This window comes from Cydia splendana, chromosome 8, assembly GCF_910591565.1.
Source record: "Cydia splendana chromosome 8, ilCydSple1.2, whole genome shotgun sequence".
NCBI classification, from domain to species: domain Eukaryota; kingdom Metazoa; phylum Arthropoda; class Insecta; order Lepidoptera; family Tortricidae; genus Cydia; species Cydia splendana.
In genome coordinates, this window is record NC_085967.1 from 13,754,260 (window position 1) to 13,781,695 (window position 27,436).

Consider the following 27,436-nt stretch of genomic DNA (forward strand, 5'->3'; position numbering starts at 1 on the left):
AGGTCGTTTTTTTTTTTAACGTTTACCCTTAACTTAAGGTAGGTTCAATAAAACGCTCTTAAATAATTTAATTTTATATTAACGTGTCACAGCTATAAAACAGTTAGGTATGCGTATATTTTTGCAAGTATACAACCTGAAACCGTACATCAAAATAAAAGAATATAAATATATAAGTAGGTCAGGGAAGTACAAATTAACAGAATTAATCCCTGCTTCAGGGGTTTTCTTCGTTGAGTACATAGAGAGCCTCCTTGCTGATTTCATTGATTATTATAAATAAATAACGACAAGAAAAAAAGTGATTAAGTAATAGCATCTTAACATTATTTATTTCGATTTCACTGTAACATTATTCCACACTGACGTCTAAAATAATAATCTATTATAATATCAACAACATACTAAAACTATCAGTGTTTTTAGAGATCACAAATCGTATCAAAGTTGAAGTTACCAGTAATTATTATCAACATTTTTACAATACCTGTACCATGTTAAAGATATTTCAAAATGTTTCTATCAATTTTAATAGACAATGCAAATATAAACTCCAGTGAACTTCGTATCATGAATATTCAAGGTAATTTTTAGATCTTTAATTGAATACAAATCGATAAATATTTTAAGCCTATAATGTAATAATTACTGATTGAGTTTTTCTTTGAACTTTTTCACGAGATAAAATTCAATGTGCAAGAATTTTCGTGCGTATTTGAAAATCACATTGCGCTTACAAGGAAAGCAGCTATTCGAGCGAAAAAATATGATTACACACAACAAAAAACATATACATATAGTTTTGAATAAATTATACACTATTTAAAAACAATTACGGATAATAAAAGCATTTCATTTAATGAAAGCGCAATAAGTGATAATATAGATTCTAGAAATAAGCTGCCCGTTTATTTCTTCGATCAAATAGTCTGCTTACGGTTCTATCTTCGATTAATCTCCTCGAATATAAATTAATACAGTATCACTGTAAAAAAATCTAATGGCCACCATCGCTACAACTCGACGACCGGATACACCGCTAAAAGGAAAATACTACACGGAAGTATATTTACAATGGACCTAATTTCGATATCTAGAATACTACGAAGCGATAATCACGACGTGTGCAAATGCGTCCGATTATACGACCTGTATTTTATTGAGGGCGGTGGAGGTTTCCTCTATAGATTTGTCGGGAGGGTCGGGCGTGGCGGCGCGCTCGTCTTTCCTGTTATCGGCGGCGTCGGCGGCCTCCTCGGCGTGCTCGGGCAGCTCGGCGTCGGCGTCGGCGTCGGCGGCGGCGGCGGGCGGCGCGGTGAGCGCGCTCCACCAGCCCGACAGCGCGCCGCGCGCCTGCGACAGCGCGCCGCCGACGGCCCGCGACGTGGTGGCCACGGCGCGGCCCGTGCTCGCCACCGCCGCTGTCACCTTCCGTCCGCCCTCGCTCGTAGACATGGTGCTAAACATGGATAAGTATTCTAAATTATAAAAAAACAATCTGCACCAGTTAGTCACTTCAAATTGTAATCTTACAATCTCTATATTCAAAATGTCACACGCAAAAGGCTATTAAAAAACCGGACAAGTGCGAGTCGGACTCGCGCACAAAGGGTTCCGTACCATAATGCAAAAAAACGACAAAAAACGGTCACCCATCCAAGTACTGACCCCGCCCGACGTTGCTTAACTTCGGTCAAAAATCACGTTTGGGGCTGTCCATAAATTACGTCATCGATTTTTGACGATTTTTGACCCCCCCCCCCCCCCCCCCCTATAATCATCCAAAAATTATGCTTCAAATGACCCCATTTCCTCCTACTTCGCATGCTACCGTCATCCGATGTCCAGACCCCCCCCCCCTAATTTGAAATGACGTTATTTATGAATAGCCCCTTTGATGTATGGGAGCCTCACTTAAATCTTTATTTTATTCTGTTTTTAGTATTTGTTGTTATAGCGGCAACAGAAATACATCAACTGTGAAAATTTCAACTGTCTAGCTATCACGGTTCGTGAGATACAGCCTGGTGACAGACGGACGGACAGCGGAGTCTTAGTAATAGGGTCCCGTTTTAACCTTTGGGTACGGAACCCTAAAAAACGCTAGATCTGCTACACATCGGCGGCTATCTTTCCTAGGACAGCAGATACCAGGTGTTCTGCGAGGTGGCTATGTACCACTTTAAAATCAACCTCTAAAAAACGAAAATAAATGTCTGTTTCATACATTTAGGCTGATCGCATGTCGTTTTCTACGAGACTGCCAAGTATTTTTGCGTTTCCACATTTGATCCCATATGTAGTAGAAATCATTGACCTAAATATTCAACCCGCAAAGAGCTTGAAGTAAAAGAAACATACTGTATAGTGCGACATAAATTAGTAGAAAATAAATAAAATGGAACTAAAAACATTTCCATACTAAATTGTTGCCATGTTTAAACTTTTAACGTCAAAGATGTGACAGTTACGTAGGAAGTGGCGCCCTCATTTATTTTCTAAAAATTCTTGTCGGACTATAAGTAAAATATTTATAGATGGTCAAGCGAATCTTGTCAGTAGAAAAAGGCGCGAAAATCAAATTTTCTATGAGACGATATCCCTTCGCGCCTACATTTTTCAAATTTGCCGCCTTTTTCTACTGACAAGATCTGCTTGACCATCTATATTAATTAAATAGGTGCACTTACTGCGCGATTTTCAACTTCATATCAGCCACGGAGAGCTGGCCGGCGAACGGATGGATCGGCGCGAGGTTGGCGAACGCCTCGATGTCACCGTTGTTGGTCGTCTTCAGCCACTGCTGGTACGCCGGCGTGGCTTTGAACGCTGACATGAATTGAGCATTGTACGGGTCGATTTCCCGACTACCCTCTGTAAAAAATCACCATGAATGAACTTTTTGAAAATGTCATTTGAGAAGTTGATTGACTATAGCTTCAACACTATACTAGTCTGAGGTACTCATTCCAAGAGAAATCTTTATAGATCCCATTCATAATCCAGTGAAATTGTAGAATTTTGTAACCTGGCTCTTCTGCGTCAAATCCGGTAGTTCTGATTTTTTGCAGACTTATTTATGATGTTGGCCCAATTAATAATCCAAGTTTGTGACCTTGAGCGCCGAACGCAACTTTGTCAAAAATCGAAAAACCTGCGAAAATTTCGGTTTTTGTTAAACTTTGTGCGAATCTAACCCTAAAGGACTAGTTTTTGATAGTACCTTCCTTAGACGTTTTTAAAGAAGACTAAATTTGCTACAATACGAGATTAGAAATGTCTCTGTAGATTGAATAGTTTCCGAGATAAAGGCTGTCAAAATTTAGATATTTTTGAAATTGAGCTCGTAAGCTAAGTGAGTGCAGTGAGTATGCACTTTTGACTCAGGTGATGCCGCTTGGCACGATTGTTTCTAAGGTCAAACAAAGCTGATTTGGCCCAGTAGCTACGAGATCGTACCGTGCATACCCCCCAAAAAGGGAGGGGAAAGGTCGGATCCCCAGGTCCAATCTTTGCTATATTTCTTCCTACTCTTAGGAGCTAGGGCACGTTATATATCATTTTAATATAATTTAGGGATGAAAACATTATATTCATACTTTTAAATCGCCAAGTTAAGTGTTTTTTAAAAAGATTTTTAACTTTTGACTTTGGCCATAATCATGGTCTAAAAACATGGTCTTCTATTCCCAGAGTGACACAGGCCTACGTCACAATAACATGGCCGCTATATATAGCGCTATCGCATATTATCATATAGCGCTGTCGCATGATGACGTAGGCTTGTGTCAGTTAGGTGACCTAGAAAAGACAGGAATAGAGTACCAGGCGGAGTATATTATTATACCATGGCCATAATTACATTTCTATGGAAATCGTCACTCAATACGCTTCATATTTTTACAAAAAAAATTATGAATGCCTGCTTTGAAGTGATACTTTATAGAATAAGGAAGCCCTAAATTATATGAAAATCATATATAACTTGCCCTAGTTGCTAAGAGCAGGAAGAAATATAGCTTAGATTGGACCTGGGGATCCGACCCTTTCCCCTCCCTTTTTGGGGGGTGGGCACGGTACGATATCGTGGCTACCGCGCCAAATCAGCTTTGTTTGACCTTAGGAACAATCCTGCCAAGCGGCATCGCCTGAGTCAAAAGTGCATACTCACTGCACTCACTTAGCCTACGAGCTCAATTAAAAAAAAATCTAAATTTTGAAAGCCTTTATCTCGGAAACTATTCAATCTACAGAGATATTTTTGTAGCAAATTTAGTCTTCTTTAAAAACGTCTAAGGAAGGTACTATCAAAAACTCGTCCTTTAGGGTTAGAATCGCCCAAAACTAAACAAAAACCGAAATTTTCGCAGGTGTTTCGATTTTTGACAAAGTTGCGTTCGGCGCTCGAGGTCACGAACTTGGGTTATTCATTGGATCAACATCATAAATAAGTCGGCAAAAAATCAGAACTACCGGATTTGACACAAACGCTAAATGTATAATTTTACTGTATTATCAGGCCTTCTACAACATGCAATACTAGCAACTAAACAAATTCCAAGCTTCAATTCGTGTACAATAAAACCAGTAACCGTTTGGGGGTCGTTATCCCGAGAAAAATCTTGATAGCGCGATTCAGGATTTTCGCTTAACGAAACAGCGCCATCTAGTACGAAATCGGTAAACTAAACAAGCATAGTTTGAATTAGGGGTCATTAATCTTGATAGCGTGATTCAGGATTTTTGCTATACGGAGCAGCGCCACCTAGTATGTGATTCGTGAACTAAATAAATATTGTTTGAATCTGGGGTCATCATCTCACGAAAAATCTTGATAGCGCGATTCAGGCTTTTTGCTTTACGGAGCAGCGCCATCTAGCACGTCATTCGTAAATTTTCTTGAGGTAAATCTTAATGTTACCCTGACCAAAGACATATGTAACTTCGTATAAGACGAATAAAGTCTAAGGAAAAAACGTGCCTCGGAATTCAAGTAAAAGTCATTCTCGAATAGATGCCGCACACACCTTTAGCCTATCCTCGGCTAGATGCCGTGACGACACCGTTTCATATTTAACAATTTTAACACATAGATATCAGTGAATGAACATGGATCAAAATGATATAAAAATAATAAAATCATTTATCCATATATATACATTTTTTGATAACTTTATACGTTTTCATTTTGAGTTTTAGTCGTGTGTCGATAGATGGCAGTAAATTTACAGTGACTACAAAATTTACAATGACAGGACCCCTCTATACTATTTGATACTATCTATTCTTTTTGCCGTGACTAAGGATTTTTAGCACACGAACCACGGATAATTTAGCATGCAATTTGGAACTATACACTAAACGTACAAATCTAGGCTTGTTTAAAATTACCTGGCAGTAAAGATGTCCTTAAAAGATAAATTAAGTAGCTGGCAAATTGGTCTCGTATCCACGCGTCGCCCTGCGAAGCGCCGTGCCGCACCACGTGGTCAGCAAACCTCAGGTCTTCCGTCCCGAGCGCCAGCTGTCTTCGCAGCATCAAATCCCCTGTTTCTATCCTCATCTCATTCAGCTCGACGAGCACATCGAACAACTGACGTTTCTGCTTAAACAAAACATTAGATGCACCCACTACGAAACCCTGAACGGCTGCATCTGACAAAAGATCTAAGTACTGTAAAGATAAGTACGGTAAACAGAGGTAACCATTCTCAAATAGTGATAAAGGAAGCCCGCATTCAGCTTGGTCAATCTGACTTGTTAAGTTGTATAAGCCATCTACGCTCATATCTCTAGCCATAGTTGGGCTTTGCTGGGCTTCAACTAGCGGTTTTTGAGTTTTGTACTTTTCTCCAATGCTGTGGCATTTTTCCCTGCTAGCTAAGTCTTGTCTGTCAACATCTGCTTGCAACAGTAGCGTTTCATCAAAGCTCTGCCGGCTAACTCTATCCTTTTCTTCCAATAAATTTCCTGTTTCTTTAGGCGTAAGTTCGTCATCTATTTGAGTTGAACCGTTTACATACGGCTCGTTCACAATGTCGGTTGCGGTGTCAACAATGTCCTCCGACTTGTTATCTGGGGCCATAGGGATGGGAGATAACGGCCTGGACAATCTGTAAAGATAAGAATGGCTGATAATTCATGTAAGTAATTTAAAAACAAACATTGCAAATGACGCATTTGTTTGAGCTATGGTATGTGTAAATACCGCAATAAATTACGAATTGTAAACCTGTATGATAATGCAAATAACTTCAAAAATATTCATAAACTTTTCGACTTTAGATTATCCTAGAAAACTGAAGGCCATCTGGCACGATTACTGTGGCTGATTTTCAATAAATAACGTATATGGGGTCACTAACCATTTTTTAAGATTAAGGGCTAGTTGTACAAAACTGTCAGTAGAACACAAGTATTAAAATTGTCATGAAGTAATTAGCCCTCTGCAGAGTAACGTTAATCAGCCTGTTGATTGTGGTTGGTGCAATGGGGTCTAATAATTTCGCATGAAGAAATACATACTATGATTCGGCGACCGCATTAGGTGAATGACCTAGTAAGTTTGCGCCTTGCCGCATTAGGGCATTTAGGGCTCATTTAGAAGATGCGAGAACTCGCATGCGAGTTTCATTACATTGCGGTTTTTGATCGGTCAGTTGAATTGGACGTAACCAACAGTCCGCAATGTAACTAAAATCGCATGCGAGTTCGCGCGCCGTCTAAATCAGCCCTTAGGGGTACTCTAGCTGTACTCACACGACATTGGCGGCCTTGCCCAGCCCGTGCTCCAGGCAGCGCGGCAGCAGCGACACCAGCGTCAGCAGCGCGGCCGACAACGGCCCGGCCGGCGCGCCGTACACCAGCACGCGCCGGCGGAGCAGCAGCAACTTGAACAGCAGCAGCGCTTTATGCCGCCATGACTCCACTAGCCGGAGGACTGATAAACCTAAAAACATTCACTAATTATTACCAAAGATACCTATATATAACCTATTCTCTTTGTTAATACTAAGAGTGGTGACCCCAATTATTTTTTAAGAGGGGTTTTCGCTTAGCGCCTAAATGTTAAATGATTTAAAAACCCCTGCTAAGATGTCTAAAGTAATGTAAAATATTGTAGCTGCAGATTTGACAGCTTTATATGGCGACGGAGGGCACTATACGTTTTCTGGTAACTGAATTTCCAAATATTAATCCAGGACTAATTTTGTTGCCACATTACTACACTACTTGCCCAAACATCACTGTTAAATATTTTTCTTTAATATGATAATATATAATAATGGCAAACAAAAGTGTAAATCACATAACCCATACCATGAATTAAAAGTACTACCACAAATATTTGGGCAAGTTTTTAGATGTTATGCTGCAAAAATTTTAGATAAGTAACACAAACTAGTGGCTCTGTGAGCTGTAGACCTCGCGAGCTGAGCTTAAAACTGAGTAAATGTATGGCTTCGTTGTTTAGAAGAATTTAGAGAATCTATATTGACAATTAAAACCTTAACTATCGAACCTGCTTACAAAATTCGGGAATTGGTTTAGAAATGCGACCAGTAGAGTAGAACAGATGGACATACGAAACAATTTTTGGCTAACAGGCCAATTCAAACGTACACTGATATCAGAATGACGTCTAACTGATGTCATTTAGTTATCGTGCATTTCACTGGTTCTTGTCCGTACATGTATTGGCGCAAGCGAGACGCACGATGACTACTAAATAACATGATAAAAATATCATTCCGATGTCAGTGTACGGTCGGTGCCCCAACTTAAGTATCCACGTCGCCATACTAATTGTATAGAAAAGTGGATAGAGTTAGACCAAGAAAAGTCTGCAGAGATTTTGACAGCACACGCAGTGCCAATGTTATTTGTGCCAGTGTCAAAATCTCTGCAGACTTTTCTTGGTCTAACTCTACTTATGTTAGGGAACCAACATTACCTTTTAATTAGCCTGTAAACTGCAACTGAGAAGCTTCGTGCGCGTTTGGTTTGCCAGTCTTTTCAGTCTTTGTTCCTCCTCGAGTCGCAATAGAAGGAGTTTCATGCTTTTAATTTTAGAGTAAGAATTTAAATATCTAACTAATCTAAATTCTAAAGAGAATAGATTGTATAGGGGATGTGCATGAACTATAGGGGGCAGCACAGGAGCCGTCAGATCTTTGGCGCGAAGCGTAGATGTGTAGTTTATGATTCCGATGTAGCCCACAAGATGGCAGAACCTACTATGCACAAGAAAACGTACCTACGAGAACGGTTGATGGTAGAACTTGCTTTGGCAATGTACATGTTTCCGATTCAGACCACAAGATGGCAGACCCTCCAACGCGCACGGTCCCAATAGTAGAGGGTTATTGTCGTACTAAATTTTGTAGTCACTGTAAATCAGTGCTGTAAATTTACTGCCATCTTTCGATACAGGATTAAAATGAAAATGAATAAAAAATATCAATAAATGTATATATGTATGGATAAATGATTTTTTTTATTTTTAGAACGCCATATGATTTTGACCCATGTTCTTTTACTGATATGAGTAAATATTGTTAAATGTAAAATGGTGTCGCCATCTAGACGAGCATAGAGGCCAAAGGTATGGCGCCGTATATTCAAGAATCAAATTTTCTTTAAAGCGCAAAAAGCCATCATCTCTTGCAAAAATTAAACGAATACGCTTAGCCCGCGCTTGATAAATAAAAAATACGATTTTTTTAATTTTTTCAAAATAAAATAATAAAATAAAAAACAACAATTGATACGAAATTTAAGAATAAAAAATACAAAAAGTTGTGTAGCTGCATACAATTACTGGGGATGGAACCAGGGACCTCCCGATGCAAACAAAAAAAGCGAACGTTTGCAAAATGCGCCATGATAGTTCTTACTAAAGACGAAATTTAGCTACTCATTCTCTAGTAAAAACGAAATATCTAAATACCGCCAAAACCAGCGATACAAATTTTCTGAATTTTTGGACATTTAATCTATAAACATATATCAAAAAGAAAAAACTCTTATGATATCGATACGATTATTTGTTTAAGCGCTAGGTATCACGACTCCGCCATTTTTAAAAATTTCCAAAAACCGGATTGACAAAAAATTTTTATTTAGTCATAGAATCACAAAATTTCATGAGAATCGGTTAAGAGCGCTCTTACAAGAAAAGTCGAAATAATGCAAAATTGATGATACTAGTCGACGAAATTCAGGACTTTGCGCTCATTATTAGAAACAATGAGTACTTGTTCCAGTAAAAGCGTCTTCTTATCTTTATAAATATCGTTGTAAATATTAGAAAAAGGACTTATTAAATTAGTAATGATTTTTTTTCTGATGGTCGTTTCCGAAAAACCCCGTGAAGCACTGAATGGCGAGCTCTTATTTGGAAATGTTGAGAATTTTACTCTGCTAAACCTGGCTATTTTGTATTACTAATACCCTGTACTTTAGGCATATCAAACTATATTTTTCCTACATACCTTTGAGAAAGAGAAAATCAAAGTAAAACGAACTCGATTTTCTCTCCGAAACAAGTGTCAATTCCTACGAAAATCTACTTAATATCGAAGTCATTTTCATACTCAAGCAATCTGCAACGTTTGCTTATACTGTTGGTATACATTAGTGTTTATGAAATTCTACTATAATTTTTTGGCAATTTTTTGAAAACTACTCTATATTACCGATGACGCGCGCTGCGCCAGCTCAGTGCCGCGGCAGAGCTTGTAGAGGCAGGGCGTGTGTCGGTCGGCTCCGCACATTTTCAACGGCGACGACGAGGTTTTTTATCATTGTGTGCGGCGGGCGCCGTGTAAAACGCTATACTGTGTGCGTGTAAACCGCAACGAGAGACTTTGATCCTAGCACTATTTTATAGTATTATAATTTATAATGGTACAGTTTAATAAACTACCGGACAGGATTAAAAATATTTGAAACGACCTGACATTCTATATGTATTTATTTGACTCAAGATAGTACTCAGGGTCTGATGATGGAGCCGGAAGGTGGTCACCGGTACCAATCAACCATGCAACTAAACCACTTCGTGCTTGGGCTCGTTTGATTCGGCTCAACAAGATCTTTGACTTAAGATAGTACTCAGGGTCTGATGATGGAGCCGGAAGGTGGTCACCAGTACCAATCAACAATGCAACTAAACCACTTCGTGTTTAGGCTCGTTTTATTCGTCTCAACAAGATCTTTGACTTAAGATAGTACTCAGGGTCTGATGATGGAGCCGGAAGGTGGTCACCGGTACCAATCAACCATGCAACTAAACCACTTCGTGTTTGGGCTCGTTTGATTCGTCTCAACAAGATCTTTGGCACAAGATAATACTCAGGGTCTGATGATGGAGCCGGAAGGTGGTCACCGGTACCAATCAACCATGCAACTAAACCACTTCGTGTTTAGGCTCGTTTGATTCGTCTCAACAAGATCTTTGACACAAGATAGTACTCAGGGTCTGATGATGGAGCCGGCAGGTGGTCACCGGTACCAGTCTACCATGTAACTGAACCACTTCGTGTTTGGGCTCGTTTGATTTGTCGCAACAAGATCTTTGACACAAGGTAGTACTGAGGGTCTGATGATGGATCTGGAAGGTGGTGACCGGTACCAATCAACCATGCAACTAAACCACTTCGTGTTTGGCTTCGTTCGATTCGTCGCAACAAAATCTTTGACACAAGTTAGTACTCAGGGTCTGATGATGGAGCTGGACTGTGGCCACGGGTACCAGTCTACCATGTAACTGAACTACTTCGTGTTTGGGCTCGTTTGATTTGTCGCAACAAGATCTTTGACACAAGGTAGTACTGAGGGTCTGATGATGGATCCGGAAGGTGGTCACCGGTACCAATCAACCATGCAACTAAACCACTTCGTGTTTAGGCTCGTTTGATTCGTCTCAACAAGACCTTTTAGACACAAGATAGTACTCAGGATCTGATGATGGAGCTGGAAGGTGGCCACGGGTACCAGTCTACCATGTAACTGAACCACTTCGTGTTTGGGCTCGTTTGATTTGTCGCAACAAGATCTTTGACACAAGGTAGTACTGAGGGTCTGATGATGGATCTGGAAGGTGGTGACCGGTACCAATCAACCATGCAACTAAACCACTTCGTGTTTGGCTTCGTTCGATTCGTCGCAACAAAATCTTTGACACAAGTTAGTACTCAGGGTCTGATGATGGAGCTGGATTGTGGCCACGGGTACCAGTCTACCATGTAACTGAACTACTTCGTGTTTGGGCTCGTTTGATTTGTCGCAACAAGATCTTTGACACAAGGTAGTACTGAGGGTCTGATGATGGATCCGGAAGGTGGTCACCGGTACCAATCAACCATGCAACTAAACCACTTCGTGTTTGGCTTCGTTCGATTCGTCGCAACAAGATCTTTGACACAAGTTAGTACTCAGGGTCTGATGATGGAGCTGGACTGTGGCCACGGGTACCAGTCTACCATGTAACTGAACCACTTCGTGTTTGGGCTCGTTTGATTCGTCGCAATAAGATGTTTGACACAAGATACTACTCAGGGTCTGATGATGGAGCTGATGATGATTGACAGGTACCCGTCGCCAACTCGCCAGCTTCGCGCTCCATCATCAGACCCTGAGTACTACCTTGTGTCAAAGATCTTGTTGAGATGAATAAAACGTGCCTAAACACGAAATGGTTTAGTTGCATGGTTGATTGGTACCGGTGACCACCTTCCGGCTCCAACATCAGACCCTGAGTACTATCTTGTGTCAAAGATCTTGTTGAAACGAATAAAACGAGCCTAAATACGAAGTGGTTTAGTTGCATGGTTGATTGGTAGCGGTGACCACCTTCCAGCTCCATCATCAGACTCTATCACCTAGTGTCAAAGATCTTGTTGAGACGAATCAAACGATCCTAAACACGATGTGGTTTAGTTGCATGGTTGATTGGTAATGGTACCTTCCAGCTCCATCATCAGACCCTGAGTACTGTCTTGTGTCAAAGATCTTGTTGAGACGAATCAAACGAGCCCAAACACGATGTTGTTTAGTTACATGATAGACTGGTACCCGTGGCCACCTTCCAGCTCCATCATCAGACCCTGTGTATCTTCAGTGTCAAAGATCTTGTTGAGACGAATCAAACGAGCCTAATCATGTTACTACATGGTTGATTGGTATCCGTGACCACCTTAATCATCATCAGATCCTCAGTACCAGTTCGTTTTTAAACCCTCGTTGATACAAACTTTACAACCTATAGGTACCAAATGCAATGACGAAACATGTAAATAAGCGAGTAGGTACCTATAATTTCTTTCGAGTAATATACCTTCATAAGTACGAGTATGGGGCTATTCATAAATTACGTCGTTTCAAATGGGAGGAGTGGGGGGGGGGGGGGGGTCTGGACATCGGATGATGGTAACATGACGTAGGAGGAAACAGATTCATCCGAAGCTTGATTTTTGGATGATTTGAGGGGGTGGGGGGGGGGGGGGGGGTCAAAAATCGTCAAAAATAGATGACGTAATTTATGAACAGCCCCTATGTACTTTTGCACTGCATTTAGTATTTTCGTACTTACCAAATAACAGTTTTAGAACTTTAAAAGTTAAGTACAGTTAGTGTTGTTATGGTTGATTTCAATATGCTTCGCGAAGGATCAAGAATGTTTAATCCATCATTGTAGTGCGAGTGTGGTAGAAGGGATCGGCGTACTGAGCTCGCACGGCCTGCCGCAGCGCGTAAAATACCTAAACTCGCTCAACGCCGAAATGTAATAGCGCTCTTAAGAATTGCAACCTGTAGAGGAGAACATCCGGAAATACAAAACTAAATATCTAAATACCGCCTAAACCAGCGATAATTTTTTTCTGCATTTTTTGCTATTAACTCTGTAAACATGTCTCAAAAAGAAAAAAACTCTTATAATATCGATACGACTATTTGTTTAGGCGACAGGTATCACGACTCCGCCATTTTTTAAAATTTCCAAAAACCGGATTGACAAAAAATTTTTATTTAGTCATAGAATCTGGTCACAAAATTTCATGAGAATCAGTTAAGAATTGCGACCTGTAGAGGAGAACATCCGGACATACGAAAGCAAATTGCTCGAGTCAAAACGTAGACCTTCGCTACGCTTCGGTCAATTAAGTACCTAATAGAGGTTTGTCCAGTTTCATGAATATGGAGTATATACATAAAAAAACTAATATTTCTTTATTTTGAGTGTATAAGCAGATTAGATAGTTACTTAAATACAAAATAGGTATTCATGCATTGTTGTCACAAAACATTCCATATCCAACCATGCTTGAAGCACATTAGTCATTACTTCCCTCACCTACTTGTTAAAATTATGAGTCATAACTGTAAAAAATGTAAATTACCATTTACATCTTGTTCGTATGGCGTCTATACAAAATGAACGTGATTTAGGTACTTTAAAAAAATATACTGTAGCTACATTTTACACCATTTATTAAATAAGAAAGAGATGGTATATGCATTCAGAATCAAGAACTGAAGAGTAAATCAATGTTCGAATTTGATTTAAAATCAGATCAATTTTAAATTAGATTATCTAATTTCTAGTTTTCAGTAAAGGGTTTGTAATACTCAAGTAATTCTCAGGTAAATTTCAGTATATTAGATGGTGCTGTTATACACCGTGTTTTTTTTGATTTCCGTTAATTTCAAGGGTGCATTCCTGAGCTTAAATCAAGTAACTTTCTCAAAGACACCGATGTTCTAATTAAGTCCATTTCGGAGATAATCCATAATTTATTTTTTTCCTATAAGGCCTCTACAAGCGTGTACACTTGCCTTAGGGCCGGCTTACATATTGATTAGTGTTTAGAATGAGTTCATACATTTGCTACTAAACTTAAGTACAATCTCGGTCGATTGATGTACAAAATGACATTGATATGTCACAGATTTCAATTGTTTGGTTGAGTTAAATGTAATGCCCGTGTTACAACAACGCTATATGCTACATTTAATTACTTTTTAAACAAAAAAAAAACAAAAAAGAAAACAAAAAAATTTTTTTTTTTTGAAAATTAACTATGCCATTTAGTTCTTATAAACGTACTTAACTATACCCCGAAGTTAACGGAATTCAATAAAAACACGGTGTATATTAATAATCTGTTTTGTAAATAGTGGCAAAGAGAGTTATCCCGAGAGTACCCAATAAATTCAAGGAATTATAGGAGGAGCCATAGCCCTCCCCCAATTATGTTTCACACTGTTTCACTGTTTGTAATCAAATTTAGTCTCCTAAGGCCCAAGGTCCTACCTATAGTACTTATTCAGTTCGATTAAATTTAAATCACATTCAATTGGAACAGAGTCGCATTTGTTATGTTTCATTCAATTTTCAAACAAAACCAAAATCAACTCTGTTCCCTGCACTAAAGGTTCAAATTTCAGTAGCAATTTCTGGATTGGGCATTAGGAGGATAATAACCATGGTGATATTATTATTATAGATGGTCAAGCTAATCTTGTCAGTAGAAAAGGCGCGAAATTCAAATTTTCTATGAGTCAATATCCCTTTGCGCCTAGATTTTTCAAATTTGCCGCCTTTTGCTACTGACAAAATCTGCTTGACCAACTTTATTACCTTCTACAGTTTGATCAATCTGAACAGGGCAGCTGTTGAGGTGTTTGTACGCATCCTCCAGAAGCTTGGTCTGTGAGAAGTCTCCCTGCAGGAACCACGCTCTCACTACCAGCTCCATCTTCACCGCCAGCCTCCCAAACAGGGGGGACTGACACACAACACAGACACTCTTTTGAACTGAACTTCTGGTCATGTCCTCTGTTTTTTGTACCACTTGCTGAAACATTACAACTTAATTATATTATTTAAATATTTATTCTTACTAGATAGTATTATACAACTGTATGAATGAATATAAAAAAAAATCTTTAAAAAAAACTCAAATTGTATGTAACCCATACAACCATTTCCAGTCGCCGTTACGACGCGGTGTTGACACATCTTGTGTCGACACCGTCTGTTTCGGTCACAATTCCAGTCGCAGAGTCGTCGCCGTGTCGACACAGTTACCAGAAATGGGGAAGGGTCGACACATGACACAAAGTGACATAAAGTGTGGTCGCCGTGTGCACACATTGTTTCGGGTTTGCGACTACTTTATGCCAAAATCATTCGTTCATTCGTTCATTTTGTTCCTGTCAAATGGAAACTGTCAGATGGAAAAATACTTAAATAAAAATAAGTGACATTAATACGCCATCTCTAAAACGGATTACAAGACGTAATTATATATTGTTTGCATTTATATTACAATATGACTTAAATTATTATGGGGAATTAAACTGCTCGAGTGATTTGATAAACTAAGTGTAATATAATCAACGCGCCACCACATTGTTTTAGTTTAGCCGGAAATGAAATTGTTTACTTCTCAGTGCCTGTGTTCACAACTATATTATTTGAAGCATTTTTAGTACTTCGATGCGTATACTATACTTAAATAACAGAAATAACGCTTTACATACTACGAAACTTGTTAATTATGATGTATAAATATGGTTTAAGGCTGAGAAATATTGCAGTCACAAAGTAGTTGCAATGTTTCGACTTTGTGTCGACTCTGTGTTGACACATGACACGCGCTGTCAAAAGTAATAACAAAGTTACTGGTATGTTACTGGATTTGCAAAATGGCTCCTTGTGTTGATTTGTTTTCAGATATTCTCAAAGTGTAAAAATGCCGTGGTCAGAGATGGGCATTAAGAGCGCTATTACATTTCGGCGTTGAGCGAGTTTAGGTATTTTACGCGCTGCGGCAGGCCGTGCGAGCTCAGTACGCCGATCCCTTCTACCACACTCGCACTACAATGATGGATTAAACATTCTTGATCCTTCGCGAAGCATATTGAAATCAACCATAACAACACTAACTGTATTTAACTTTTAAAGTTCTAAAACTGTTATTTGGTAAGTACGAAAATACTAAATGCAGTGCAAATGTACATAGGGGCTGTTCATAAATTACGTCATCTATTTTTGACGATTTTTGACCCCCCCCCCCCCCCCCCTCAAATCATCCAAAAATCAAGCTTCGGATGAATCTGTTTCCTCCTACGTCATGTTACCATCATCCGATGACCAGACCCCCCCCACTCCTCCCATTTGAAACGACGTAATTTATGAATAGCCCCATACTCGTACTTATGAAGGTATATTATTCGAAAGAAATTATAGGTACCTACTCGCTTATTTACATGTTTCGTCATTGCATTTGGTACCTATAGGTTGTAAAGTTTGTATCAACGAGGGTTTAAAAACGAACTGGTACTGAGGGTCTGATGATGATTAAGGTGGTCACGGATACCAATCAACCATGTAGTAACATGATTAGGCTCGTTTGATTCGTCTCAACAAGATCTTTGACACTGAAGATACACAGGGTCTGATGATGGAGCTGGAAGGTGGCCACGGGTACCAGTCTATCATGTAACTAAACAACTTCGTGTTTGGGCTCGTTTGATTCGTCTCAACAAGATCTTTGACACAAGACAGTACTCAGGGTCTGATGATGGAGCTGGAAGGTACCATTACCAATCAACCATGCAACTAAACCACATCGTGTTTAGGATCGTTTGATTCGTCTCAACAAGATCTTTGACACTAGGTGATACTCAGAGTCTGATGATGGAGCTGGAAGGTGGTCACCGGTACCAATCAACCATGCAACTAAACCACTTCGTGTTTAGGCTCGTTTTATTCGTTTCAACAAGATCTTTGACACAAGATAGTACTCAGGATCTGATGTTGGAGCCGGAAGGTGGTCACCGGTACCAATCAACCATGCAACTAAACCATTTCGTGTTTAGGCACGTTTTATTCATCTCAACAAGATCTTTGACACAAGGTAGTACACAGGGTCTGATGATGGAGCGCGAAGGTGGCGACGGGTACCTGTCTATCATCATCAGCTCCATCATCAGACCCTGAGTAGTATCTTGTGTCAAACATCTTATTGCGACGAATCAAACGAGCCCAAACACGAAGTGGTTCAGTTACATGGTAGACTGGTACCCGTGGCCACAGTCCAGCTCCATCATCAGACCCTGAGTACTAACTTGTGTCAAAGATCTTGTTGCGACGAATCGAACGAAGCCAAACACGAAGTGGTTTAGTTGCATGGTTGATTGGTACCGGTGACCACCTTCCGGCTCCATCATCAGACCCTGAGTACTATCTTAAGTCAAAGATCTTGTTGAGACGAATAAAACGAGCCTAAACACGAAGTGGTTTAGTTGCATGGTTGATTGGTACCGGTGACCACCTTCCGGCTCCATCATCAGACCCTGAGTACTATCTTGAGTCAAATAAATACATATAGAATGTCAGGTCGTTTCAAATATTTTTAATCCTGTCCGGTAGTTTATTAAACTGTACCATTATAAATTATAATACTATAAAAACAGTGCTAGGATCAAAGTCTCTCGTTGCGGTTTACACGCACACAGTATAGCGTTTTACACGGCGCCCGCCGCACACAATGATAAAAAACCTCGTCGTCGCCGTTGAAAATGTGCGGAGCCGACCGACACACGTCCTGCCTCTACAAGCTCTGCCGCGGCACTGAGCTGGCGCAGCGCGCGTCATCGGTAATATAGAGTAGTTTTCAAAAAATTGCCAAAAAATTATAGTAGAATTTCATAAACACTAATGTATACCAACAGTATAAGCAAACGTTGCAGATTGCTTGAGTATGAAAATGACTTCGATATTAAGTAGATTTTCGTAGGAATTGACACTTGTTTCGGAGAGAAAATCGAGTTCGTTTTACTTTGATTTTCTCTTTCTCAAAGGTATGTAGGAAAAATATAGTTTGATATGCCTAAAGTACAGGGTATTAGTAATACAAAATAGCCAGGTTTAGCAGAGTAAAATTCTCAACATTTCCAAATAAGAGCTCGCCATTCAGTGCTTCACGGGGTTTTTCGGAAACGACCATCAGAAAAAAAATCATTACTAATTTAATAAGTCCTTTTTCTAATATTTACAACGATATTTATAAAGATAAGAAGACGCTTTTACTGGAACAAGTACTCATTGTTTCTAATAATGAGCGCAAAGTCCTGAATTTCGTCGACTAGTATCATCAATTTTGCATTATTTCGACTTTTCTTGTAAGAGCGCTCTTAATCGATTAACTGTTTATTCGACTAATTAATGGAATAAAAAAAGTTAATTCTCAAATTTTAATCGCGATTAGTTTAGTCGACCTAACATAGATTGAAATTGAATTAATCTGAATATTAATCGAATAAATTATCGATTAAATCTCGATTGAAAGTTGACAGGGGGCCATTTTTGTACGTAAAAATAATAGAAATGTCTTGCATGCAGATGGTAGCAAAACACTTTGTCATAAAAGTCGAGATGGGTGTCGATATATAGGTTTTAGGGAGTGCCGATTTCGAAAATAATGACCATTTTGGAATCCGAAATGGCGGCCATGCACTGTGTCATAAAAGTCGTCATGGATGTCGTTTTATACGTTTTAGGGGGCCCCAATTTTGAAAATGATGACCATTTTGGAATCCAAAATGGCGGCCATGCACTATGCCATAAAAGTCGTCATGGATGTCGTTTTATAGGTTTTAGGGGGCCCCGATTTAGAAAATGATGACCATTTTGAAATCCAAAATGGCGGCCATGCACTATGTCATAAAAGTCGTCATGGGTGTCGTTTTATAGGTTTTGGGGGGCGCAGATTTAGAAAATGATAACCATTTTGGATTCCAAAATGGCGGCCATGCACTATGTCATAAAAGTCGTCATGGGTGTCGTTTTATAGGTTTTAGGGGGCGCAGATTTCGAAAATGATGACCATTTTGGATTCCAAGATGGCGGCCATGCACTATGTCATAAAAGTCGTCATGTATGTCGTTTTATAGGTTTTAGGGGGCCCCGCTTTCGAAAATGATGACCATTTTGGAATCCAAAATGGCGGCCATGCACTAAGTCATATAAGTCGTCATGGGTGTCGTTTTATAGGTTTTGGGGGGCGCAGATTTCGAAATTGATAACATTTTCAATTTAAAAATGGCGGCAATGCACTATGTCATAAAAGTCGTCATGGATATCGTTTTATAGGTTTTAGGGGGCGCAGATTTCGAAAATGATGACTATTTTGGATTCTAAGATGGCGGCCATGCACTATGTCATAAAAGTCGTCATGGATGTCATTTTATAGGTTTTAGGGGGCGCAGATTTCGAAAATGATGACTATTTTGGATTCCACTTTTATGACAAAATACGTAGCCGCCATCTTGGATTATAAAATGATCATCTTTTTCGAATTCTGCACTCCCTAAAACCTATAAATCGACATCCGTTACGACGCAAGTTATCTTTATTTTCAGATCTAACAAATTGCTACAGAATACAAAGGACAAAAAAGAAGCGAGGAGGTAATGAAACAAGCAAAAATACAGATGATTCCTCGACGCAATTGGGTGATTCTTAAATTGTGTCCAGATTTTTTTTGTCATAAAAGTTTATATTTTTCACATATTACTCTCACAAGTTCCGTGACATTTCGACCTTGTAATTTTTTAAGTAAATGTTTTTGTTTATCTATGAGGATCTCACTAGAATAGTATAATCAAGGTATGTTTATATTTGATGAATGAAATAGTAACGCAAAAAAAAAATATTTGTGTCTTATATTCCTGCCGAAGACTTTTATTTTACCTTTTCCTTCTACACAAGTTTGGCCAAGTAATAAGAATTTAGGGCTCTCAATTTTATTTTGACTTCTACAACAGTAAAGCTACGAGGCCATGTTTGGTATCGTTTTCGTATAAATTCGCAGTACCAAATTTAGTTAAGGTATCACATTGACACCATTCCGAAGTAAAAACATATAAACTTATTAAAATACTTTCTTTTAAACTCCTCTTCACGCTTAAACTGCTGAACAGTTTTAATTTAAATTTGGTGCACATATATTTTGAGTCCCGAGACAGGACATAATAAGTTATCTTAAAAATCATCCTTTAAAGGTGTGAAATGAGGTGTAGGGGGGAATTCAGAATTGACTTCTTGAAGTTAATACTGTTTAAGTTTAGGTTTGAAGTCATGTTTTTTCATCATTTTTAACTAAATCAAAGATGTAGACCATCCCAAATTTCATATAAATCGGTTCAGCGGTTATTGATTTCCCGTACAAATTTCCACGCCACTTTTCACACCTTCAAAAGATGATTTTGGTTATAAGATCTATCCTATGTCCTGTTCCGGGACGCAAACTATTTCTATGCCAAATTTCAACGAAATCGGTTCAGCGGTTAAGCGTCAAGAAGAGTTTCAAAAAAACCGGCCAAGTGCGAGTCGGACTCGCGTATTAAGGGTTCCGTACATTAAGTCCGACTCGCGCTTGACTGCACATTTCTAATAGGTTTTCCTGTCATCTATAGGTAAAGAACTATTTTGTGTATTCAGACGGACATACATACAGACGCACGAGTGATCCTATAAGGGTTCCGTTTTTTCCTTTTGAGGTACGGAACCCTAAAAAGATTTATTTTTATTTTGTGGAATGGTGTCAATGTGATATCTTAAATGGATTCAGCACCCCAGATTTATACGAAAACGATACCAAACACGGCCTAGCACCTTCACTGATATAGATATATCAAGATAAAATTGAGAGCCCTAAATAAACTTTCAAGAGCGGATATCTCAAAAACTATTCGACATATCGAAAAAATTTACGGAATAAACTTGTAACAAATTAAATTAACTTTCATTTTGTATAAGTGGCCATGTCGCTGAGATGCATAGTTTCCGAGATATAATCGAAAAACGGGAAAATGGGACCTTCAAAGCCCCCTCTCTCCCCCCCGCTCAAGGGCTACGGCCGGGGACTTTTGATATGTTCACCTCCTAACTTGTCAAACCGAGTTACGGAGTCAAAAATTGTGTTCCGAGCATTTCCCTCTACAACTTTTGGAGCATTCGTTGCCTGACCTAAGTAGCTTATTGAATTTCTTTAAAAACTTTTCTGTAAAAGGTTGACGGGTGTTGGGTGTTTATATGGTTTCGGTCGATTATTATCATTTGCATTGCCCATGATGACTTACTAGAATTACGAGCACACGAGACACTAATAGTAGTTTGACAAACCTTGGTTTTCAAGAGGTATTTTATATTGACATTTGCTGTCACAAATTTGCTTTCAGATTTAGTCGCAAACCGCACGCAAAGTGCACACAAATGTGTCGACACCTTGTTACGGAAAAGTGTAGACACGGCGACGACACTTTGTTTCGAAACAATTCTAGACACATTGTGTGGACTCTGTTACGCCACATCTGACATTTAGTTACCACTTTGTGATTCTGCGACTAGAATAGTTATATGGGACATGCTAAACTGCTACTACTAGTGTCACCTTCTCTTTTATTAATTGGATGTACACCAAATAGAATTAAGTTCATTATATTCTGTTTTACATGTACAAAATCAGTACACATGCCATTTACAGAACATATAGAACTAACGTTCAAAACTAATTTGTTTTTTTCCATTGATGACCTTAATTATCATAATCAGACTATGTGCAAACTGTGCTAACATATAAAATATCAGGAATTAATACCTCTATTGGGATTTGCCGGAAACAGGATATTGCATACACAGTATGGGCTGGCTCAGTTAGCCCTGGTAGGTGGAAAAATATGGTATCAGATAGGTAATTATGAGAACCGTCAGGCAATGCCAATGCTGGAAGATGCCGCCATGCTGAGGGCAGCTCAGTGGGCCGGCCAGGCACCAACTCGGGGTAACAGTGCTCCACCTACAAAATAAAATATATCTTTACATCCTGACGATAACTTTGGAACTTAAAATCCAGTAAACTAAACTAACTACGAAACACTTCGGCATAAAGCTTGACGCTTGGAAGATACAGACATTGATCGCGAAGGCTGCGATTTTCAGTAAGCCTGAGCTTGAATTTCATTTATAATGAATAAGCATAGTCTTTGAATGACTAGAGCATTATATTAATAAGTACTCTTCACAAAAACATTATTGATTAATAAACCCTCAACGCCTACACTTACCTGGCAGCCTTTTTTATGGTGAAAACCCACAACTATTATATTGAGCACTGGCTCATTTATACAAGACATGATGTTGTATTATATTTTATGGGGATTTGATGATCAGGGCATTTTCAGGCGTATTTTTTTTACAAAAACAAAGAATTTAGTACTCGTCGCACAATCAAAGAATGACAGCACAGCACAGACAACTTTTTTTGTTTTTTTTTTGCACAGACAATCATTCATCAGTGTTGCCAGTTAAGGTCCTGACTTGTTAAAGCGATTATTACACTGTCCAGCATGCCATCAAGTAGTTCAAAAGATATCCTCCAAATTTATTGTATGACTCGTGGACGAAAGCCTTGCAGATTCGCGTGTGATTTTTCGCTCCAAATGTGAGCCTAGTTCGTCGCATCGAATACTTACTACACTTAACATAAAACTTACTATACTCTTTGGTCGAAGCATCGCTCGAGGGCTTAATTTATTTTTATTGTAAATGATAAGACAAAAGATGTCGCTACTAGTCAAATGTATACTGTCGTAAGATATTTATAAATTATAAAATTAAATAAAGTATATTCCCGCAAAAATAAAAGTAACCTTTTGGATATTATGTCTGAAATACGTATTTATATATAATTATTAAGACACGAAAATAATACAAGTGTTCATTTCTTTCATTAATTTCTTTAGTAATTTATTTTCGCAATTGGCAACATTGAACTACTTCCGAATGTTCCGAACATTATTATCAAATAATTAATATACATAATATAAATATAAACGCAAGTAAAAAATTGTATTTATAATATCCAATTAATTTTAATGTAACAAATTAATCAATATCAATATTTAAAGAAACTGTGGCTCACTTCGCTTTTATTCGCGTTCCGGTATCATTCATGCTTGAATTAGATTGTCATATGTTGACAATTTCACACAGGAACTGTCAAGAGGTCGCATTAACCTATTATGTTGTCTATTGTGTATTTTCGGTGTACGTCTGAGTACCATTGACTCTATTGATAATCTGTTTCTGTTATTCTATATTTTGAGTTGAAACCAAGTGCAGAATTGTTTTATTTTTAATCCGTTATCAATTACATTAGTGTAAAAACTATCTGGATTTAGATGCCTTAACATAGTTAATGTTTATTTGTTACACATTGAAGTGTTTTCGAGAGGTGTTGCCGAGGAAAAGTCCTTAATGGAAATTGACCATTTCGTCGCCATTTTCGCACGTAATGAACTGAAATATCATTGAATTGGTGACAGAACTCATACATATTTGTGCAACTTGTTGACTGCAGGAACTACATAATACATTCGAGTTCATAGTTCTGGATTTTAAGGTTAGTATAAAAATATAGAATATTTTACTATAATCCTGTTATATTTCATAATTTAGGTACTCGAATATGTTGATACTTCTACTATATTTAATGTATTTTGCATTTAAATATGTAAATTTAATTACCTTTAACAGGTTTTGACAAAGAGGTACATGGTAGGTATTTTATACATACCTACCTGTTTTTTATAATATGCAACATGCATAGAGGTTTTCGGAACTACCTGGATGATACCACCTTCATTTGTTTAGTCAAAGTACATATAAATTTTTTCTATTAATGTAATGTGGTCCATTCAGTGAAGATTCAGTGCCTTGCAAGAAACAGTCCAATGTCATACATTTTTCCCTAAAATATGTATGATGCTAATCCAATATTTAGGATTTTGAAAAATAAAGTAGATACAGGTATACCTAACTTTTATTGAGTTAGATGTGCACACCATGTCAAATTTGCCACTTCCAGGTATATAACATTCCTTATTCTATAAATTTAATGAAGCTTGGTTCAAGGTAATGTAAACCTAATTATCATGTTTTATTGGTGGAAGTGATGTTTATGGACTTATTTAGTCATTGTATTGCCTGAATATAATTTATGAATGTACAGATGAGTACATAAATATGTAGGTATACATTCTTCACTTATAAATCCATTGTATTAAGGTGAAAAATGTATACATATTATGAACTTCTGTACACAATGTTCCAAGAACTGAAATGGGAACTTTATCATACATAATATTGCCTTTCTGTTATTGAAGGTTGTTTTATCAGTAAACTTTTTGTAGCGTCAACCCATTCTTTTGTCAAAGTCAAAAAGTTTGAGGAACAAGTAAAAGAAAGTGGAAAATGTTGTAAATCCCTGTATTCTGTGAAAATTAACTAGCATTTATTTTATTGGATATTTTTTATGGGAACAATCTTACACATACCTACATATCAACAGGATCCCTCCAGTCTGTTCAATAAGGCTTAAATATTTAGGTACAAATGGTACAATGGCTCGGAGTCAATAGTTAAATCAGGATAAATACTAAAATTGGAAAGGGAGAGAGATAATGCTATATCAATTCTCTGTCATATAATCAGGCTTAGATTAGATTAGATTTATTTTCATTATAGCATTACATTATAAATTGTTAAAGTATGTCAATTTACAAGAATACATATTAATTTATTCATTTAATTTAAAAAGATCTAAACTTCAAGTCTAAGCATATGTATTTTTAAATTGTGATAATGAAAATATGAAATGTAGCTTTCCAGCACAGAAAGGTCCTTATACTCCTTATTGCAGATAAGCATAAGGGCCCTTCTCTAATGGAAAGCTACAAATATGCTCTCTTGAGGTGCTCCATGGCAAATCCTACTTAGATGTTATTGTACATAATTTAATTAAAATTCATAGGATCTGAAAATGATCTGCTTGGTAAAGGTCAGCTAATAATAACAGATTGACTTGTGACCTTATAGTTAGTTGAATGTCACTTTCTTTACAAGTGACTTTTCTTTGCAAGTTCTCAAACCAAAGGCTTTTTTAAATTGAAATTCAATTGAATGAAATAAATAATATGTACCTACGTATATGAATTATTTATTTTAGATTTCTTGCTCAATCTGTTTGAAAAAACCAGAGTGTATATCAGTATATATGTAGATACTTTTTGGGTATTCCAATTTGAGAAATGAGATGTGTTATTGAGGATGTTATGTTATCAGTGTTATCACTGACTACATAATCATTTCATTAGTTATATTTGAATGCGTTTTTATAGGAAGACCTTTTAAAAAACAAATAATTTGTAACTACATATATATATATCGAAACGAATACGATATTACGAAACTTTCTGCTAAGCATGATTGGTATTTTCCTACCTAGCCATGACATTAGTTGTTTGTGTTAACACAATGAAGTCACACTTATCTACCTACAAGCCTATCTGCGTATTATTCTATATACGTGGTTAAGTATGAGTATACATGACACGCCGCATATTAAAATAAACAGTTCGCGTCTGTCGCCTATTCAGACCGAGTAGGAACCGGGTACACGGTTGACCTTCGAAACTAAGTGAATACGCGACTTATTTGTGCTCACGAGCGTTTTTAATTTTTTATACCTGCGCAGTTCCGTTACTCCGTAGGGCGGCAGCGCCTGTCCTTTGCTCGTTTCCCCCTACTTAGGACTGAGACGTAAATTACCACCGCAGGTGCACTCGGTAACATTCGCTAACTAAATTTAAATAATGATTATTATTAACCAGAGATATACTTGTATTCCAAATACAAGGTATCTACCGAGATACTTCAATATAACTTCTGCATCAGTTTTAAAGGTTGTTCACAAGTTCCTAACAAAAACTTGTTTCTTGTTCGCAGGATTCAATGGAGAGCTTGTTAGATCCGCAGGCATGACGGAGAAAGTATTATACCCAGGTAAGCTCTCGCAGAAAATAAGGTTGTTGCGTTACCCTTGCGGTTTCATTGGTGGAAGAATAATAAACCGTAATGACTTATCGTACAATCTATTTTCGTTTGACTGTTTACTATGTGGCTTCTTTATAGGATTTAGACGTTGGGGAATTTTAGACATCAAATTCATTGTTATGAAGCAGTAACTTTGCTTTCCGTTTAAGAGTCGGCGTCGTAAAATATTTACACCGGCTTAAGAATTATGGCATTAATTTATCAGTAAGTAGTTATTGCCACCTACACTTCTTTTTACTGTTTTCAAGACTGATATTTTAGGACTAGGAATACGTTACAAGGAATTATATAAGTATAGCCACCTATATAGTTAAATTTTTGTTTATGTAAAAAATACCTGAACTAATGACTCCGGTCTCTATGTATTTGAAAATAGAGTTGTTTTCAGATATAGCGTGCAGGCTCGTTTTTTAGTTCGATTACGAAACGAAAAGGATTATTTTACCAAGCCGTGAACAAAGAATCGTGGTTTTTTTCCTATTATAATCATCAATGTTTGCAGTTCAATTACCAACGAGCAGTAAGTTAAAAATAGTTAATGAAGCGCATGAAGAGTTTTTCGTTTGAGCCGGTGTTGTACCTATTTATATCGATTAGGCTCGTACTGTGTGCAGTGTTTGAACTGCGTAGGCGGCGTAGTTTTCTGTATCAGCAGCGGCCATGTTCTAGTACGGTGTGACGTCATAGACGGGCCGTCACCAGATCAATAGGGATTCGAGGTCAGTCCAACCCGACACGACGAATCTGCCTCGCCTGATGGAGTTTAGACGCTCCCCCGCGCTTTACCTCTCACCTCCGCCCGCTTTGATTATGCCACGCAAGCTCTAGCTGCCAACAAACATGTTTTTCCGAACAATGGCTACCCTCCTATTCGAATCGGCATTATATTAATAATACAGCGCCGTTTTAATTTATTCGATTAATATTAAAAGCTAATTTAACATCCATTGTCTTGCTGCTGTTTAACCAGACGGTTGCAGTATCATGCACATATTGAGTATTATCTTGTGTCGCGCAAACATTGTTTACCTTGGCAGCCGTATATGGACATCTGCCCGTCGACTTTTTGCTTAGGATTAACAAGGTAAAATGTGAACTCATGTGCGTTCTGATATCGCCTAATATGATATGAATAAGATCCGTCTACTAAATTAATTATAGTTCTGACAAGGCCCGCGGGGTGTTACTAAAGGGGCCGAACTTGTGTGTATTTCGATTAAGCAGAGCCCAATTCATACCTACTTGTGCCTCCAATCTATTCCCCCAGCGGCGACCGGGATAATCTCTCACGGCCGGCGCGGGTGTGCTCCTTCTCACTCGTACTAATAAATTTGCGGTATACACGGAGGCGACAGAGGGTAAAGTGTAAGAGGACGAGAAAGTTAACTTGAATCTTGACTTGAAACAAGTATGTTTTTATAAAAAAATAGAAATCCAATTTAAGCGTCACGATGACTCAAATGAAAA

General features: G+C 38.1%; 2 protein-coding genes across 7 annotated transcripts in view; one reads left to right on the top strand and one right to left on the bottom strand.

Moving 5' to 3' along the window:
• Positions 1-58: 58 nt before the first annotated feature.
• Positions 59-25,909, bottom strand: LOC134793138 (late secretory pathway protein AVL9 homolog). Of its 2 annotated transcripts, none has more exons than XM_063764710.1 (7): positions 25,789-25,909; positions 21,675-21,872; positions 14,645-14,861; positions 6,760-6,949; positions 5,392-6,113; positions 2,691-2,874; positions 59-1,459 (listed from the first exon to the last, which is right to left on the bottom strand). In XM_063764710.1, exons 3-7 carry the CDS (start codon positions 14,835-14,837, stop codon positions 1,141-1,143), a joined length of 1,608 nt encoding a protein of 535 aa, XP_063620780.1. In that variant the 5' UTR covers positions 14,838-14,861; positions 21,675-21,872; positions 25,789-25,909; the 3' UTR covers positions 59-1,140. The 2 variants fall into 2 exon arrangements, with proteins under 2 accessions (XP_063620780.1, XP_063620778.1); XM_063764708.1 differs by lacking the exon at positions 25,789-25,909 and adding an exon at positions 22,141-22,318.
• LOC134793125 (serine/threonine-protein kinase tousled-like 2) overlaps positions 23,195-27,436 on the top strand; it is a 46,695-nt gene continuing 42,453 nt past the window's right edge. For 4 of the 5 annotated variants that reach the window (XM_063764673.1, XM_063764675.1, XM_063764679.1 and 1 more), the window contains exons 1-2: positions 23,906-23,942; positions 25,862-25,918. In XM_063764673.1, the coding sequence (XP_063620743.1) occupies positions 23,921-23,942; positions 25,862-25,918 (79 nt within the window). In that variant the 5' untranslated portion in view covers positions 23,906-23,920. Of the gene's footprint in view, positions 23,478-23,905; positions 23,943-25,861; positions 25,919-27,436 lie in introns of those variants that run through there. The other variant, XM_063764678.1, reaches the window with a different exon arrangement.